At 41.2% G+C, this 19,748-nt stretch overlaps 1 protein-coding gene across 1 annotated transcript; it reads right to left on the bottom strand.

Annotated features, from left to right (window-relative positions):
• Nucleotides 1–2,490: 2,490 nt before the first annotated feature.
• MTCH2 (mitochondrial carrier 2) lies at nucleotides 2,491–19,712 on the bottom strand. Its single transcript, XM_037522262.1, has 13 exons — nucleotides 19,504–19,712; nucleotides 17,417–17,501; nucleotides 17,148–17,254; nucleotides 12,992–13,018; nucleotides 12,766–12,828; nucleotides 11,382–11,439; nucleotides 10,147–10,198; nucleotides 9,692–9,751; nucleotides 7,414–7,507; nucleotides 6,482–6,529; nucleotides 5,710–5,777; nucleotides 4,352–4,427; nucleotides 2,491–2,697 (listed from the first exon to the last, which is right to left on the bottom strand). Exons 1-13 carry the CDS (start codon nucleotides 19,588–19,590, stop codon nucleotides 2,611–2,613), a joined length of 912 nt encoding a protein of 303 aa, XP_037378159.1. The 5' UTR covers nucleotides 19,591–19,712; the 3' UTR covers nucleotides 2,491–2,610.
• Nucleotides 19,713–19,748: the final 36 nt, after the last annotated feature.

Raw genomic sequence — 19,748 nt, 5'->3', positions numbered from 1 at the left:
TGAATTGCCACTTGACCAACTAGTTTTCCTGTAAAACCCAGTGGGCCTATTTTTTTTTTTTAAAGATTTATTTATTTATTCATACAAGAACTGGGTTAGAGGCCAGAGGTGTGGAAGGTGAGAGGACATCAGAGACAGAGTGGGGAACAGAACAGGCAGATTGACCGAAGTACACCACTGAGGGGAGCAGCAGGCGAGTCAGGAGAGGTCTGCTGCGCCATGTGGGTTGCTCTCTGGCTGGCTGGGAATCGAACTCATGCTGCAGTAGCTGCAGATTGCTTCATAGGCTGCGTCTTAACACTTGCGCCACCAGGGAGGCCCCCAGTGAGCCTATTTTAAAGGACTAAATTTTTTCCCATAGATTTTCAAATCAGGCAGAAAGAATGGCACTGCTGTGTAAACCCTGAACTTGGTGTTGGATGTACTTTGCATTTTGTCAGTTTAGTTTGTACTATAATCATGAGCCTTGGGGGAGAGGGGTTTGAAGACAAAGACTTTATCCTGTAGGGAGGATGAGACTTCACAAAGGGATGGTACTAGAAATGAATCTTAACCGCATAGGAAAAATTTCAATGGGGAGGGGAAAAGAAGGGCTTTTCTAAAGTAAGAAGTTATAGCAAAGCTAAGGTGTGTTTAGAAAACAGTAAGAAACTGGGATATAGGGCTTCTGTTTAAAGTTTCTTTTATACCCTGCTGTTTTCATAACCACCCCCAAGGGTCTAAGCAGCCTCACATTCTTTTCTTCAATAAAAGCTTTCATGAATATCAGACTCCCTCGGAGGGGAATATAGTTCCTGAAACAGTTCAGCACCAAGGTAAACCACTTGCCCATCTGCACAGGTACAGTTTTCTACCAGATAATCCTTAGTTGAATTTGTATTTATGCTTACAATGAAGTCAGCTCATTTTTTGCTTATGTCTCTCCAAGACTACCTACCTGTATTTGTTGCCTCTGCATAAACTTCTGATTTTTGATTATGTTAATAGTTTATAAAATCTGATGGAGGGCCACTGGTATATGACCTACAGCTTGGATGCAGTAAGACTGACTGGATGAATACTTTGAACCGTACAAAGCCTGGGTGAAATTTTCAGCAGTCCAACTTGCATAGGTAAAAACTGAAGCCTTGATGCCCTCTGGTGGCAGGCTGGTCTTCACAGACAAGCTTCTCAACTAGGAATAGGCAGGCGTGTATGAGCACAGAAGCCACAGGATAATAAACATGGCACATTTTCCTAGATCATCTTTACTTGAAGATTTTTTTTGGGGGGGAAAAGTGGGTAATGCAAAACATTTTTACATTAAAACAATTGCAGATAATATTAAATAGAATATAAAATTTACATTACTTTTTGAGACAAAGTAAGAGACATCAAATACATTTCAAGTTAAGCTGCTCATGAGCTGCAGGCTATATTCCTGTTTACCTCTGCGTGCTCACTCTGTTATGGGAGCTGCTGCTTCAATAGAGACGTCTGAGAGGCAGCAAATCAAGTGCTTTCTGCCAGAGGATTATTTTAAACTAAGTGAAACCATACACTTTCTCTTTTTAGAACATTTTAACCAGCTTTTTAGAGGCCTGAGTAGTTTTATGCTTGAGTTGATTATATTTCCTCTTACAGTGATTTTTATTCCCTGCTATATAAAGATATTGCTAACATGCCTAAGGGTGACATGCGAAGTGGTCTCTATCCTAAGAGCCATGTGGAGTTAAGTCTGTGTCACCAGATAGGAAGTTACACACTTTTCAAGGGCATACATAGGAATAAAAAACAAATTACTCACCTGCAAAAACAACAAGAAAGAAACAAAAGGAAACACTGAAGACATAATAGTATATACAGACAGAATAGTGTCATGATGTAATGTAGAGACTGGCAAAGACCGAGCTCTTAGAGAAGGGGGCTACTGCTGCAGCGTATCTGCTTTTCATATTTTATATGACAAGAATTTCTTCCTGGGAAAAAAGCCATTATACTTCTATAGCTGGCTTATTCTCTATAATTGTCCTTTTGTTAGGGTGGCAATTTACTAATTTACAACAGACTTAAGGTGTGGATGTCTCTTGTAGAGATTTTCAGGGGTAATTTAGCAATGCTTTGTCTTCTTTCTGAAGTTTGAGACACAAGGTTAATCAAATGTCATTGAATGGCATATTCTGGTGGACGCTGAATGTTTAGGGTCTACTGAAGAAAAGGTAATTCATAACCTCCCTGGGACACAGTTTGCTTTATTCATTTTCTTAAGTTTTACAGAATTATTTCTCTTCTTGGGATGGTACTCTTCATTTTACAAAGCTTTAAATTGAGACTCAAATCACATGACAATTTGCCTGTCCCTTTAGGAAAATGTAACTTTTTCTTTTCACTTAAGTTAAATAGAGTCTGGAGCAAAAATGTCCCATTTTAGAATGACCCAAGGGGAAGTACCAGTGGTAAATTATGCTACATTGGGATAAAGAACACAAAAGGCAGACACCAAACACTTCCATTTTCCCAAGATTAAATGATTATTAAAAAAGCGCGCCACACTGTATATAAATCAACATTCTCTCCCATAATTCTGTGCATCTGGGACTATAGAAATGTCACTGTCCCTGTCCCACATCTTCAAATTAACATTCTCAGGTCACAACAATAAGTCTTCCCAAAGGGGACTTTCCGGAAAAACAAGCTATTTCCTCGGCTCATATTTCCCTGGGGAAAAAAAATATAAATTAATACAAGTAAAACCTAGCCTGTCCAAATTAGCAGAGAAATACAGCTGGACATGCCTCTGGGAAACAATGAAATAAACAGGACAAAACTGGGAATCACTACAGAATAGCCAGTTACATTCTCTGACTCGGCTGAGCTCTCTAGAACTAACTACAATTTTGTTTCATGGATAAGTCAAAAATTTCTTACAGAATGCCAGTTTGGATTCTGGATCTGCCATTTGCTAGCTGGGTTATTAGGTGAGTCAATATATGTAAAGTTCTGGAAATAGTCCTAAATTCAGTAAACGTTAGCTTTTATTTATCTTTTAATGAAATGGTGAGAAGTCTCAGGGGCATTTGCAAAACCTTGTAATTAATGACGTTGTGAGCATGACTGAGCAGACTCTGAAGGCAGACAGCCCCGCACTCCCACACACCAGAGTGTGACCCTGGGTGATATGAATGATGTTATCTAACTTCTTGAAGTCCCAGTTCCTTCATATGTGAAATGGGGTAATAAAAGAAAGGTACCCACCCTCATATGGTAATTCTGAGCTAGTACATGGCAAGCTTGGAGCATGGTGCCTGCGATACAGTAATTGCCCAGTAAAGTGTCTAATACTCTAATACATTTTCTATCTGCTTTTTTCCCAAAGTGGGAGGTTAGTTAGAAAGGAGGCCCAAAAGAGGAGATTTTCCACTGTACAGTATAAAGCTCAGAGTGAAACCTAGAGTGCTCATGTTAGGTCTGCACAGGAATCGTTCAAGTATTCCAGCCTGGATTCAAAGACAGGCTTGTTGGTGATGTGCGCTGAGCAAAAGCAACCACAACAGCACTTAGGCCTTTCTATTCGGAGTGCAGGCTGCGGAAGTCTGAGACCCGAGACAAATCACTAATGCTGTCATAAAGCACAGCAGAGAGCTTCTTCATATACCTCCACTATCCTTTAAAAAAGTGCTTCTCACTGAAAAATGGCTTTAACCTGATGGCCATTTTAAGTGAGCTTGTGTTCAATTTAGCACACAGTCCATCCATTATTTTGGTTCCTAATAAAATCTAGATTGAAGAATCATCTTTGGTTGCAGATGATATCACTCACAGCAATACAAACAATAAATTTAAGTCTGGATAAAACAATCCACTAAGAGAGACTGCAGAAGAGACCATCTCTATCAACTTCCTTGTGACACATAATTATCATAAACAACTTCTCATTGCCCAATTTCTTCTCACCTGTACCACGGGAAAACACTTGAATATATAAGGAGATTCTGAAGAGTTGTAAAAGGTGAATTTGAAAAATATAATATGAAATTGAGGCTATCATTTGAATTATCAAACTCTGAAATTCAAATGTGATCACTCAAGGCTTCTAGATCACCTCTAGGGATTCTCAGTTCTTCATTACCCCTCCTGCTGAGCCCAGCGCTCAACCGCTGCACCACCAGGGGAGGCCCCCCCTCCTGCTGATTTCTAAGCAGCATGTATGCCAGAATGACACACAGAATGTTGAAAAGTGTACATGACTGGTAGCTAAAGGGTGAGTGACAAGAGTTAACCTGGGATTCCAAAGATGTTAAGAAAATAAAACAAAATGTGGAACAGAAAGGGGGGGAGAGGAAGGGAAGGACACAGATTAAGAGCGAAATACCTCTTTTTGTAGCATACACCAACAATCTATCCAAGAAGTATATATTGGGGAGTAAGGAGGGCACCCACCAGCAAGCCTAAAATGAAAAAAAAAATAGCTTTTCAAGTTAATATTTACTATCAATCAGTTAATAATATTTAGTTATACTTTCCATAATGTCTTGGTAATAAATTTGTGAACATAACTGTGAAATTCTGGAACATAACAATTATATGACTAAAGAGCAGGAAAATGAGATTTAAAAACTAAACAGTGTTCAAAAGAATACGATAATGGACATAAACAGTGGTCACCACAACAGGTTCTTACTCTTTAACCCCCAGTCACTACTTCCACAAAACTGAAAAGATGAAAAATACATTTTACTCATCTTTGAGCTAAAATGTGGCAGCTGCTCTACAAATCACAAAAAACACTTGAATGAAACATGATATGAAATACGGTAACTGCACTCAAAACCCTACACAGCTGTCTATTTGATGGCTACAACAGACTGAAGGTCATAATGTGTCAGGGACGGTGTGGGGACAGTGTTTTAAATTAAATCAACAGGCAAAACTTCTGTTCAACTTGGTAGCGACATTTGTCATGATGGAAATCAACAGTGTCAACACCACCACCCACTTTCCCAACCTATATAGTGAAAGGGTAAGAAGCTTCCATGGACCAAATTTCCTACTTCTCTGTCTTTAAGACTCTTTTCCTCCAAGAAGCCCCAGGAAAAACAGGCATACTATCATTCAATCCCTGAAACATCTTGTAACTTTCATAAAAAAGAGAATAAAGATTTAAGGGAGCTGTTTATGATATAAATTGTTGCTACTGCTACTGCATGGGGCATATGGAGAAATAAACTGAGGAAAGCTAGTTGGAAAAGCAACTGTACTTTTCTCCCCAAATTTCTTTTTTTTTTTAATTTATTATGCATATAAGAACTGAGATGTAGGCCAGAGCCGTGGAGGTGTGAGAGGATTCACCAGAGACAAACAGTGGGGAGCAGAACAGGCAGAGGTACTGAAATATACTGCTGATGTGAGCAGAGGGTGAGACAGGAGAGGTCTGCTGCCCCATGTGGGTCAGCTCCCTAGCTGGGGATCAAACTCATGTCACAGTGGCTTGATAGCACTGAGATTTAACCCCTGCACCACCAGGGAGGCCCAACTTCCCAAATTTCTTTCTTTCTTTCTTTTCTTAAACATTTTAGGACAGGTTTATCAGGAAAAGGAGAAAGAAAAAGAGAGGCACCTGCATAGTCATAGGCAGGCAGGAGAGCTGCTCTCCCGCAAATTTCTACCAAGTCTGCTCTGCCTCTCAGGCTTATGGACAGTCACCTACTAGAAGAGACACAAGGTACTTACCCACAGTTGTTGACAGCCATAAGATTAGAGACAAGCACAAAGGGATAGGTCAACATACTGGCAAAAAACTGCAAAATGGTAGAAAGACAGCTACGTTATTAGTCATTCTGAGTCATTGTTCTCTTTCCTCTCTCTAAAGCAAAGACCTACTGCCACTGTGGTCAAATACTCCAGTGTTGGTTTGCTGAGCATACCAGGAAAGACTATAAATTATACATCTTTTAGCCTACAGGTGCTTCCTCCTAACATATCACTACATCCACTATTTGAGCAAAAGGTCAGAAGTCTTCTCTTCTCCTGTGATTGAGTATTCATATAAAACTAAACAATGTTATTTAAGAGACTAAGCAAATACAAGTAAATGCAACAAAGAATTTCAAAATGCCCCTGAAGAAGAAAATATGAGAATCCCTCTAAAGACAATGGAAACTACTTTAGAAGTCAACTACTGAAGCCAAGACTCCATATGACTAGATGGTGAAGTTCTCCAGTGGAGGGTTAGCTGAGAAGCAGGCCGGACTGCAGGGGGCAGAGCTGTGGTAAGAAATGCCCACATGCCCCTTCTGAAAGCTGAATAGCACCAACCATGTGGGCTCATTAGTACTGTTACTGTGATGTGTGAATTCTGGGTTAGTACCACCTCCAAAAATTATGAATCTGAGAGACTTTCCCGAGATAGCTGGGTGGTTTAAAGTAGTGATAACACAGGTCAAGTCTAAAAAGAAACTAAACACAGCTATTCCTAGAAGGTTAAGAGAATTTGAAAACTCACTCCTGTGACAGCTTGGGAATAACTTTTCATTTCATTCATGGTGGAAACCTAAAATATGAAGAAAGTCTTTATTAGAATGAATAAGAAAATTAAGTTGATAGTAACAGCTAATTGTCCCCAACTATATCAATATAATCTCTAAATTATAAGTCTGATAGCTTGAAAATGAACTTTGAGGATGAAAACATAAAATAGTGTTTATAAGCATAAAAAGGTAGTTGGCAAAATGATAACAAATTCCTCATTGAGGTTAAGATGGCTTAGAAACAAATGTAGTAGCTTCAGGATTTCAGAAACAAAAGAAAATAAGATTGGTAACTTTCCCTCAAGTTCCAGAAATACAATCCCTGCAAAACTACCTTCACAGCCTATCTGAGGGACAAGTCATACAGCTAGGTGTGAGCGGAGACTGTGGAGAAAATCAGTCTCTATACTTATAAAGCTTACAACTTGGATTTAGCCCCACCCTTGGGGATGTTCTATGGGGTTGCCCGTGTACAAAGAGGCCCACAATTGCCAAGGTAGGGGAAACATTACTTCTAGGGAAGGCTGATTCTTAAAACCTCCCAGGGCTGAGCTTTCCAGAAAATGCCCTTAGCTCGTCAGATCAGACACCAAACCTTGAAATTGTCATGCTTCATGGTATCTTCTAAAATCAGGTATCAATAAAGAAGTAATCTCCCGTGGCACAGAGACAGTGCTACATCTCTTGGGTTTACTCTGCACACCTTAGGGATTTTGTCCAAGCATCTCTCTATGGTAAATAGTATAGGTCACACCATTAGACTTTGGAAACTTGACTGCTAATGCTTACTATATATAACGATGGGCTGGGCACACGATAAACTGCCCTCTTACTTTAAAGCTAACCTAGCTGCCAGATGAATTCAATAAAGTTAGGACCAGCATGTCTCCTTAAGGGCACAACCTACCCCACTGTCCAGTGCATAGGTATTGACGAGGTAGGCCAGTGAGTTACAGAGCCACAAAGAAATGATGTCACCTAGGAGGCGAGGAATAAGACCCCTAATGAGGAAACAAAAATAAGAATCAAGACCTGTGATCAGTACAAAGAAAATCCACTCAATACAAATACTTTGTAAAGAATTAGAAATTTCAAAACATTCTATACAAATGAAGACATTGAATACCAATATCTAGCCTTTATAACTGGTTCATTCAGTCAATACAATTGTACTTAAAGCTGATCACTAGCTATTGACTTTCATTCCCCCCCCCTTTTTTAAAGGTTTATTTTTACTCATTTATGCATACAAAAACTGGGGTGTAGGCCAGAGATGGGTTGGGGGCGGGCAGGAGAGGATTCACAGAGACAGAGCTGGAGCAGAACTGGCAGATCTACTAAAATACATTTCTGAGCGGAGCAGTAGGTGAGACAGGAGAGGTCTGCTGCACCATGTGGGTCAGCTCCCTGGCCGGGGGATCGAACTCATGCCACAGTGGCTGGTGACAGCTTAATAGCACTGAGATTTAACCCCTGAGCCACCAGGGAGGTCCTCATTCCCACTTTTTAAATGCAGGCCAGCTATATGCTCTAATATGGCATGTGGCTCATCTTACTGTTAGTAAGTAAGCAAGGAGGCCAAAAATTTGCCTACTATGCAGAAGACACTTAAATATTGTTATTAAATTATTTGACACTTAGGAATGACCCAAACACAGACATAAATGAGGTTAATGAAAAACTGTGTTTCCAGGGCACAAGACAAGGCAGCAGGGAATAGTGGGACAAACACTGCCCTACCCATTACGACCAGGGTTCAAATCACTCCTACCACCTATCAGCTAGGTGTTGGGCAGCCAATGAACTTGCCAGAGCATTAATTTCTTTTGTAATCTCTAAAATGAGAATAGTAACTGTCTTGCTTATGTCTCAGAGTATCTGTGATAGACGAAATCAATTATGTAAAACACTGAAAATAAAAAAGGACCCTTTAGTTAACATTGCAGTTTCTGTTGTTCTGACTTCTTCTAAAGTACATTCAAGGGGCCTCCCCTGGTGGCATAGTGGTTGAGCGCTGGGCTGCAAAGCTGCCCACAGCCTCTGCAGCACCGGTTCGATTGCTGGCTGCCGGGCGAGGGTCCCACATGGCGCGGAGATCTCTCCTGCTGCCCACTGCTCCCCTCAGCAGTGTACTTCTACGTCAGTTTGCCTGTTCTGCTCCCTGTTCTGGCTCTGGTGAATTCTCTCACCCTCCTGTGCTTCTGACTGTACCCAGTGCTTGTATAAATAAATAAATAAATAAATAAATAAATAAATAAATAAATAAATCTTAAAAAAAAAAAAAGTATTGCTTTAAAAAAAAAAGTACATTCAAGGAAATGAATGCAAAAACCTCAGGATGTAAAAACATCAGATGATTTTTCCATTTTTCAAAACATAATTTTCCTCATTTTATCAACTGTATATAATTGGAAACTCAGAAGAGCTGAAACTTGGAATCAATTTATTTGTTAAAAAGCCAAACAAATGAACCAAATCTTTTTTTTTTTTTTTTTTTGTTTAGAGAAAGAAAAAGTTTATTGAGGAGAAAAGGAACAGAAATAAAGTGGGTCTCCCAGGCCATGAAACCAGGCCAGGGAGGGTCAAGGAAGCCAAAGTGGAGTCGTGTCTCAGGGAATATAGACCTTCTTTCCCTAATCTTTTTTTTTTTTTTTTTTTTTTATAGAGGCATGCTTTATTTATTTGTTTGCTGGTTTGTTTGTTTGTTTTGTTTATACAAGCACTAGGTACAGTCAGAAGCGCGGGAGGGTGAGAGAATTCACCAGAGCCAGAGCGGGGAGCAGAGCAGGCAGAAGGACCGAAGTACACTGCTGAGGGGAGCAGCGGGCGGCAGGAGAGGTCTGCGCGCCAAGTGGGACCCTCCTCCGGTGGCCGGGGAGCAGCCGGGGATCGAACCGGCGCCGCAGAAGCCGCAGGCAGCTTCGCAACCCAGCACTCAACCGCTGCGCCACCGGGGAGACCCCAAATGAACCAAATCTTCATTTCAAATATTTTACATGTGCAGAAGCAAAAGTTAGGGGTCTTTTACAAGAGCACTGAAATCAGAGGGGCCTAAACAGTGCTTAACATGAAGTAAACCCACAGAATACATTTCCCCAGGAGTTAAACAGAATCATGTCCTTATTTTCATCAAAGCTTTCTAGTCATATCAAAATCACATACACACAAATCAACAATTTACTCACGCAAAAAATCCTAGGATGCCCTCTTCCCGATAGATGGTTGCAATGGAGTCACAAAGTCCACTAAGGTACAGGAGAAGGTAAAACACATTAAGATGGCTGTGAAGTTTCTTAAAAAAAAAAATTATCACTTTGACAAGGTCAAGTTTATCTATCCTTTCCCTTGTTCCACCTCCTCACACTGCAGAGAGTTGAATTTGGAAAGAAAAGTGAAGTCATCATCTAAAGGCAGTGACATGGAGTCAGGATGATTTCAGAACTGGTGGTTTTGCAACTTACTCTGAGAACCTGCAGGTTCCTGAATCTGCCTGGGTCTTCTATTTTACTGATGAAATTATGTAAGATATATGAAATATTTTTTTGTAAACTCTAAGGTGTCACAAAAGGTATTAATAGTGTTATTCTTATATGCTGGCTTAAAAAGATCTCCCTGAATACTTGGAAACAAAAACACTTACCAGTACTTGGATTCTCTGCCAATAAATTGTACCATAGATCTCAGAGTGATCACTGCAGAACATAGAGAAAAGACTTAAAACTACATCAAGATCAGGCCTCCCTGGTGGCACAAGTGGTTAACACACAACCCATGAAGCTTTCTGCAGCCTCTGCAGGACAAGTTTGATCCCTGGCCAACCAGGGAGCCACCTGCCTGTCACAGAGACCTCGCCTGTCTAGCCCGCTGCACTCCTCAGCAGTGTATTTCAGTCAATCTGCCTGTTCTGTTCCCCTCTCTGCCTCTCGTTAATCCTCTCACCCCCAACACCTCTGGCCTGTACGCCAGCTCTTGTATGCATAAATAAATAAATCTCTTTAAAAAAACTACATCAAGATGAATTTTGATAGTTTTGGGAGGAGAAAAAAATTTTCTCTACCTAAAGATCCATTACTATCTGGATAAATTGGATAAAAGACAACACTAGCGGGCCTCCCCGGTGGCGCAGCGGTTGAGCGCTGGGTTGCGAAGCTGCCCACAGCCTCTGCGGCGCCGGTTCGATCCCCGGCTGCTCCCCGGCCACCGGAGGAGGGTCCCACATGGCGCGCAGACCTCTCCTGCCGCCCGCTGCTCCCCTCAGCAGTGTACTTCGGTCCTTCTGCCTGCTCTGCTCTCTGCTCTGGCTCTGGTGAATTCTCTCACCCTCCCGCGCTTCTGACTGTACCCAGTGCATGTATAAACAAAAACAAAGAAAGAAAACATGCCTCTATAAAAAAAAAAAAAAAAAAAAAAAAAAAAAAAAGACAACACTAGCAAGCAAACAAAATTCAGGAAAGGCACTTTTTTTTTTATAGTGGCATGTTTGTTTTATTTATTTATTTGTTTGTTTCGTTTATACATGCACTGGGTACAGTCAGAAGCGTGGGAGGGTGAGAGAATTCACCAGAGCCAGAGCAGGGAGCAGAGCAGGCAGAAGGACCGAAGTACACTGCTGAGGGGAGCAGCGGGCGGCAGGAGAGGTCTGCGCGCCAAGTGGGACCCTCCTCCAGTGGCCGGGGAGCAGCCGGGGATCGAACCGGCGCCGCAGAAGCCGCAGGCAGCTTCGCAACCCAGCGCTCAACCGCTGCGCCACCAGGGAGGCACTCAGGAAAGGCACTTTAATGCACTTCCACATCAACTTATCTAAGGGGTCAGGAGACCAAGTTATAAAAGAAATATAAGAAGACCGATTATTTCAGTTATCAGCTGTAAACGTACCATGGAAGGGATGTGTGATGAGGGTAGCAGCAGAACGGGCCATCATCTCTCGAGTTGTCTAGAAACAATCAACAAACACTTCTTCACATATATGACACTCAAATTCTTGTAAGAAGCAATGTGGGTGATATTGCTGAATAAGAGAGGGGGCCACATAGCACTCCAGCCCTGCAGTTAGGATGCAGTAGCATACTGTCATTCTACCAGCATCTGCACTGGTAGAATGTTCTGTTATAGTTATGCCTCAAAATTTCTCTGCAGAACAGATTTATGTTGTCCTTTCAATTTTACAGAGAAGAAAAACAAAAGCAAATAAACAGGGAGGTTCACCAACAAACAATAAGGGCATTGGAATAAAATTGTGAAGCTGTATTTAGATTACATTGCTCTCTCATTCTGAGTGATTGTAGAGGCACTGCTATCTTTGCTACACAAATGTCAGGCTCCATTTAATCTGTACTGAAAACCCAGGGAGACCGGAACAACTCCGATTTGCTGTTTGATCACAATCTGGTAACTTCAGTGCTGTTTTATTTATCTGAGTTTATCTTTCTAGTCTTGGATTCTGTTAAAAGGTTAGTAAAGACAATTAAATTACAATTCTTGGAGGTGGATATAAATGTCACATATCTATTATTCCTTTTTGCATTTCAACAAAATCTTCAATGACTCATTTAATACATCCTTCACTCCCTACTCCAATGGTAGTTCTAAGAAGACCCTACAGGACAGGGTCTAACTGCAGCTAAGAAAATACAAAATGCATACTAATATATATTTCTACTTCTAAATAAACTTCATGAAATTTAGAGAAAATAAAGTTAATTCATCTGACTTACAGAAATACTTGTTTGGGAATGGGTATTTTAGAAGGCAGCATTTACTGGAAAATTGTGACCTCATTACAGACAATTAGACTAAGAAATTAAAAAATAGTTCTGAAAGTCATAAATACTATGTAAGGTAGAAACTCCAATGGCAGTAGATAGGTATGGAAAATGGGTAATAAAGGCATTCCAAAGCCATAATAACATAAAAGCATTTCTGAATACACAATGTTTAAGAGACCCTGGCCACTATTTTAACATGTTTGTGGCAGAGATTTTCAACTTTATCAGAAGACTTTCAGTAGAAACCTCTTCAATTTTAAAGATGAAATGAGTAGGAAAAATTAGTTTCCTTAAAATGCAAACATCCCAAACAGCAGACATTAGCTCTTTCTCTTTCTTATGTTATACATGTAGGAAAGCTCAAATTAAATTGAAGATTTCATTTCATTCCAAACAGACACTGAACACACAAGGCCTGATGATCCCAATTTCAAAACAGCTGCACCATATATTCTGATTTAGGGAAACAGCCCAGGATGTTATTCAATTCTTACCTCCTTGATAACTCGGTCAAAGCAAAATGAAACTTCTTTCTGTGCATTTCCAGGTCCTAACTCCTGGAAATCAAAATCAAAGAAGACAGGTATCTTGAGGTTTTAAACAGAACTATTCAAATTGTGGCCACCCTGTATGCCAACACTCACTGAGATGAAAGGGAAACTGACTGCTCGTCCCTCACAAGGGAAATGGGCCCAGGCATAGTAACTGGCTCCAACCTACCTCATTCTTATCACACTCCTGGTAATGCTGTAGAGGAAGAGAAAAAAGAAAAGAAAGGATAATTAAGGTTAAGATAATTTCACTAGAAGACATAAAATGAAAACACTATTGGTCGAAAACAAAAGCCAAATAGTTGATTTTCTTTCTTTCTTTTTTTTTTTTAATTTTTTTTTTCTTTTATAGAGGCATGTTTTATTTATTTATTTGTTTGTTTGTTCGTTTGTTTCGTTTATACATGCACTGGGTACAGTCAGAAGCGCGGGAGGGTGAGAGAATTCACCAGAGCCAGAGCAGGGAGCAGAGCAGGCAGAAGGACCGAGGTACACTGCTGAGGGGAGCAGCAGGTGGCAGGAGAGGTCTGCGCGCCATGTGGGATCCTCCTTCGGTGGCCGGGGAGCAGCCGGGGATCGAACCGGCGCCGCAGAGGCTGCGGGCAGCCTCGCAACCCAGCGCTCAACTGCTGCGCCACCGGGGAGGCCCTGATTTTCTTTCTTTTTCTTGCAACAAATCTCCAGTTTACTTCTACTTCTAATTAATCAACTGGAATTAAGCATCCAGTTTACTTCTAATTAATTAATTAACTGGAAGTAAGCGTCTCTAAAGTGACCTCGTTTTAAGGTTAACATACTGGTCAGCTGAAGGAACAAGGATATGCTCATGAAAATTCTAAGGAAAATCAAACAAAATCCAGAACATTATTTTCTAAACGTTCTTGTTTAACAGAAAATAAGCAAGTGAAAACAAAGCCTAGGATTCCTAATCTCCTTGTGGAAATCGCAGGACCAAATCCAAATAGGGCAAGTCTCTTTTCTTCACTGTACAAAAGAACAGAGAATTGGTGCTAAGTCTGAATAGCTAAAGCTGCCTGACTTTTCCCTTTCTGTTTCTGAAACGAGTCTTTTTTTTCTTTTTAGGGAAGAGAACATGAATACCACAAGAGCCCAGATTAAACTGGAAGAGGAAATATTATTTTAAAAATAGAAGATGGGCAACATATAAAATAAAAGAATCAGACAATTGAGCTGCTAGTTGTACTAGATTTTAAAAAAGGCAATACTTTTTTTGTAAAAACATCAGAGCAAGAGAATAATCATCAAGAGTAAGCAAGTAAAATGACATTTTTTTGTCAAATTTCAGTTGTACCACTGGAACTCAAAGGTTAGAATTTAATTCTAATAGGTTCAGATGTTTTACAATTTTTCATTCATTTCTAAGAAAATCATAGAAGGAAAAAATAACCAATTTCTAGACTTTTACTCTATTGGTGAAACTGTCTACTTCTCTTCATTTTTCTGACTGGATATCGATTTAATTCTTATTCAGATATACAGAACTCTTTCTTATAAAGGTAAACCATTTCATCAACCCTGAATTGGCCCTTCTTTTTTATTGTATAAGCTGCTTATTATTTATTTTTTGCATAGAAGAACTGGGGTGTAGGCTAGAGGTGCAGGGGGTGGGGGGTAAGAAGATTTACCAGAGAAAAGTGGAGAGCAGAACAGGCAGATTTACTGAAATACACTGATAAGGGAAGCAGTGGGTAAGGCAGGAGAAGTCTGCTGCGCCATATGTGGGTTAGCTCCCTGGCCAGGATGGAACTCAGGCCTGCCTTAGCAGTGACAGTGTTGAGAATTAACTCCTAGGCCATGAGTGCGACCCCCTAAGCTGCTTTTAATACAAAGTACAGTGCCAACCCTCCATCAAGTTTCATTTAGCTACATGTGAAATACATATTTGTGGGAGCTTGGATTATAGTGTGCCTCAACTACTCTGTATCTCTGCGTTGATTATTCTTGCTTTGACTATTCTGTGCCTCTCAGTGTGCAGGAACAGGGAAAGTTTGAGATAAGGAACCTCTCAGGGCAAAAGTCCTGGTATGAGGATCTCTATATGCTGAAAACAGCCCTCTCAGGGCAGAAGAACTGGCGTGTGGACCTGTACTTGTGGAAAACAGCACGTGTAGAAACAGCAATAGGTGTGATGGTTCGAATAGCATAAACACTGAAATGTTCTCCCTATTTCCCACACTTGGCTGGGGCCAGCTGGTTACGCATTCCCCTACCCCCACCCCACACACTTGTGCATTCCCTGTTTGCCTGCTTGCTTCTTTGACCTTTTTTATTTTGTCTGATTCCAAATAAAAACGAGACTGCCCTTGGAGCTGGGCTGTCCCTTCATGGCGTAGTCCCTCTAGGCCTCTCATTGTTCTGCACATGGACTCTGAGCAATCCTTTTCTCATTCCGCCACCACACATTGTAACAAAACACATATTCAAGGTATGTCAACTCTGTCTTATTTTTCCTTTACGTAAAGGATCTTTGACTAGAGGACAACTGCCTTTCCACATGTAAATCTCACTTCGGCAACAGCAGTCCTTTCACTGGGCCCAGACTAAGGTGTGGTTGGAAAATAAAGTAGAAATCAATTCACCCAAAACACTGGCCCATGAGGACTACATCTCTCTGACCCCCAGCCCATCTGCATTGCTGCTTCCAAATTCAGTGGACAGGCATGACAACAAGGATAAGGGTAGAGAGTGACAATGACTGAGGGGTGAAACAGCTTCCACATGAGGACTGACCGAAAAGCTAAGCTAATTGTTTGACAAAATTATGTTATGTTCATGAAATGATAAAACATTAGAGGGTCTCCGTGGCGGTGCAAGGGGTTAAGCACCGCACTGTGAAGCAATCCGCAGCCTCTGCAGCACGAGTTCAATCCCCGGCCGACTACAGAGAAACCCACATGGCGAAGCAGACCTCTCCTATCTCACCCACTGCTCCCCTCAGCAGTGTATTTCAGTCCATCTGCCTGTTCTGCTCCCCGCTTTGTCTCTTCTGAATCCTCTCACAGCACCCCCCCCATCTCTGGCCTGTACCCCAGCTTTAATTATGCATAAATAATTAGATCTTAAATAAAATAAAATAATAAATAAATAAAACATTAGAATTGGGGCAACCTTAAAGGCCTGGGGGGGAAAAAAAGATGTGGTGGATTGGTACTGAGCACCATTTAGATAAGCAATTGACAACCACTTGGATTTCAGCATTTATATGCTTTATAGATTTCATAAACATACAGTTGTTTGTTTGTTTGTTTTTTAAGAATTATAGCACAGAGGATAATATATCCCTGGTGCCTGCCTCTGGGAAACAGAATAGAAAACCCATGACTTTAATATTCTCAACTATACTTATGCTGTACAATCATGGACTGCTGTACAGGTTACACCTTTATAAATAGAACTAAGATTAATTCTGTTTGACCTACATTGTAACAGGTGCAATTGAGAATCCAGTACAATAAAAATGACAGGCTTTAGCACTTGAAGTTAAAAGATGGCAAAACAGAAAGAACACTAAGAAAGAAAGAAATGTAACTGATGTTTTAGGAAACATACAAAAAAACTAAGAAAACAATTCACTATGTATCTACCACAAAGGCTAATAGTAACATTTTACCCCTTTTGCGTAAGATAATGCCCTTTCTTAAAATAAAATCCTACAGATATAGCTGAAGTTCTACCTCTCATCTCTGCCACCTTCCCAAGTGACAGCTACTCTAGGGTTGATGTACATATTGGTGATTTTTTTGTTTAACTTTCAAGTTTATGCAACATAATATATATTCAGAGACAATGCACAAATACAAATGTCATAGATAATTAAAAGACAAAATCCATATAGCCATGATCTGGATGAAAGAAAATCATTGCCATTACTACCCAGAACCCCAAGAATGGCCCCTCTTCTCTCTGCATACAAATATGCACTGTCCTGACTTTTTAAGTGGTCTGTAACAGAAAAGATTTTACAAGGGTAACACTAGAAAGAGGAGCATTAAATTTGAAAAAAATGCACATTTTAATCAGCTTCCTTTCCTCTATAAAAATCAGTGACATACGAGCTCAAATAAGTGTATTTAATCTCTGCTCAGAATAACTTGGTTTAGAGGAAGGTCACATAGGTCAAAATCCTTTCATCTTACACAAATTCCCCTTGCTTCCCTGAAAAGAATTTAGCATCGTTATACCAAGAACATGTTTTCCAAAAGGAACAAAGATCAAATTTATAAATGTCTTTGAAATTGCTCTTGAAAATATGTGCATAAAAGCTAATCTAAAACTAAGAGAAGATTAATTGATTTTCCTCTTACCTGTAAAACTTTACCATGGACCACAGTTCCAAGGACTCCTGAACACAGTCTTGGTGTTAAGCCTGTGAACAACCCACGCTTCCCATCGATGCTCGCAATGTGCTGAGCTAAGAACATGAATCAGAGATTTTAATTCTACTTGAAATAAATGGTTATATAGAAATTTCAAGGAAACATGCTTTCTATGTAACATGCTTTCTAGTCTATTCAATAACTCCTGCCCATCAGTTCCCCAGTATCATCCAATTTCAAATAAATCAGGCACTTACCATAACAAAAGAGCCCAGGAAGCTGACATACTTGCCGCCCAAAAATATTTCGGCCTATTGTTGGAGGCAGAGGCTCATAGCCCACCTTTAAAAACAAGATACTAAGGTAAGAATCATTATAAGTGACAAACTCCCAAGAATCTGTTAGTTGCAAGATCTTGAATAAAGAACAAAATCAGGGTTATAATTTTAACGCAAGTTAAAACGCAGTGTATGTTGTCCTCGTCAGCTTTTTATTTTGTCTATTGATAAGACTGGTTTCAATAAACTCCAAGTTTCCTTGGCTCAAATTCTATGAGGTAAACCATGTAACTGCAACATCAAATTGAAAAAGAGGATAAAGGCACTTTTGTATCAAGAAAGATACAGTTTACTGAGGCGGTTCAAAAATATTTTCTAAAGAAACTCTAGCCCATTTTTAATATTTAGACAAAATGAGAAGACATCTACTGCGAAGCCAGCATCAACTTCCTGCATGGCTAGCAAAACTAATAACTCAAAAGGCAAATGCAGATTATAACTGGCTAATTCACTCAGGAAATAATGACTAGCTAAATTCACATTAAAAGAGCGGACTGTCATTAACAATCTAATGGAGGCCATTTTAGAGTTAATGATTATCATCTTATCTCTACAATATATTCAGGATTTTCATATTCAGTGCTAAAGGGATACTTGAGAGAATAAATGCTGTAGGACATGGTTTAGAGTGCTGATTCTTAATCTGACCAATAAAATTACTGTCTGGGCTTCCTGAAAGTGATACTGTGCAACTATTTTAAAAACTTGAGTATTTGTGAATTTCATCAACCTTCCTCTCTCCCAAGATAATTGGCAACACATAGAGGTTGTGAAATCAGGATTAAAGATATTCAAGTTTTAGGGGCAAGAGCTCTGAATGTCACTTAGAAAATCCTGTGTCCTGGAGAAGAACTGTGTATGGGGGCTCCTACCAGACTGAACTACAAAAAGCTGCTATCTTAGATATTGTCTAGCCCCAAATGTGACAATTTTGTTTTTAGATGTCATAGTACACTTTCAAGTCTTTGGTCTTGGTTCAAGTAATTTATTTTACAATAGCCTTTTACATATATAATCTGAATCCAAACGAGTCAACTAAACAACACATCAAGTCAGGAACAAGAAATGTGACTTTCCCTGGAGTCTTGTGTATTTCAGACGGTGAGAACTGGGGTTCTAAAAGCTTCCTTCTTTGGCACAAAGCAAGAGCTAATGATGTGTACTCTCCATTAAAATTGAAAAAAAATGAATGACCTACCCAAGACAGGGAAATTCAGACAGGCTAGTGTACCACCTGCTAAAACCCAGCCTGCTTGCCCCTGGACATAAAATACATCTGATAATTATTTTATAGTAGACGAGAAACTCGCTAAAACTCATTGGGCTGAACTGACTTTTTCAGACAGATGTGGTTTTCCACTGTCCTGAGCTACAAAGGCTGCTGCTGGAGAGCGCTCAGCAGACCCTGCCCAAATTTCACTCCGCAGCCACCCCATGGGTCAGTTCTGAATGGGCTCCTTGTGTTTACCTGGGGTATCAGGTGCTAAAATCTCCCAACAGAATAGCTGCACTAACAGTAGGAAAGGAAGAAGAAAAGGACTAATAAATAAAAAAAGAAAATGTTGGCATCCCGTCATTTCAAATTTGACTTCAACAGAGTCTCTCGCGGCCAGTTTGGGGGGCAGGGGAGGAGAGGTGAGTGTTCATTTCCAACAGGCGGGAGGGAGGGGCTGGGAAGCCCACGGTGGCGACGGGCCAGGATCAACCTCCGAGAAGAAAAAACAAAGTTCAGAAAAGCCACCGGGCCGGCGGCGCAGGAGGCAGTTGGCTGCAGGGCAGGAGCGGGCCTCCCGGCTCGACGAGGAGGCGCGACCTCGGGCAGGCCCAGCGGCAGGGCCAGGGCCGCGGGGGTGAAACGCGCCTCAGCAGGCAGGAAGGGGCGGCGAGACGGAGCAGCATCCAGGGAGACCGGGAGGCCCCGGAAGGCAGCCCCGATCCTCAGGCGCCGCGGGCAGCGGCGTCAGAACCGGGCGCCGGGCGGGGTGGGGGGTGGCGACGACTCGTACCTGGATAAGCACCTTCACGTACATGAGCGGCTGGGACAGGATGGTGAGACCGGAGCCCAGGAGCACCTGACTGGCCGCGTCCGCCATGATGGCAACCGCGGACGGACAGACAGACGGAGCCACCGAGCCACCCAGCCAGACCCAGATCACGTGCCCGGGCCGCCGGCTTCACTGGCCCGCCCGCGGCGCGCGCGCACGCACGCACCGGCGCGCCCCGCCCCGCCCCGCCCGCCCCTGCCCCGCCC

This window comes from Talpa occidentalis, unplaced genomic scaffold, assembly GCF_014898055.3.
Source record: "Talpa occidentalis isolate TD23 unplaced genomic scaffold, MPIMG_talOcc4v2.1 talOcc4.3, whole genome shotgun sequence".
NCBI classification, from domain to species: domain Eukaryota; kingdom Metazoa; phylum Chordata; class Mammalia; order Eulipotyphla; family Talpidae; genus Talpa; species Talpa occidentalis.
Note: the sequence above shows the minus strand (reverse complement) of the source record. Positions and strands in the feature narration are given on the sequence as shown.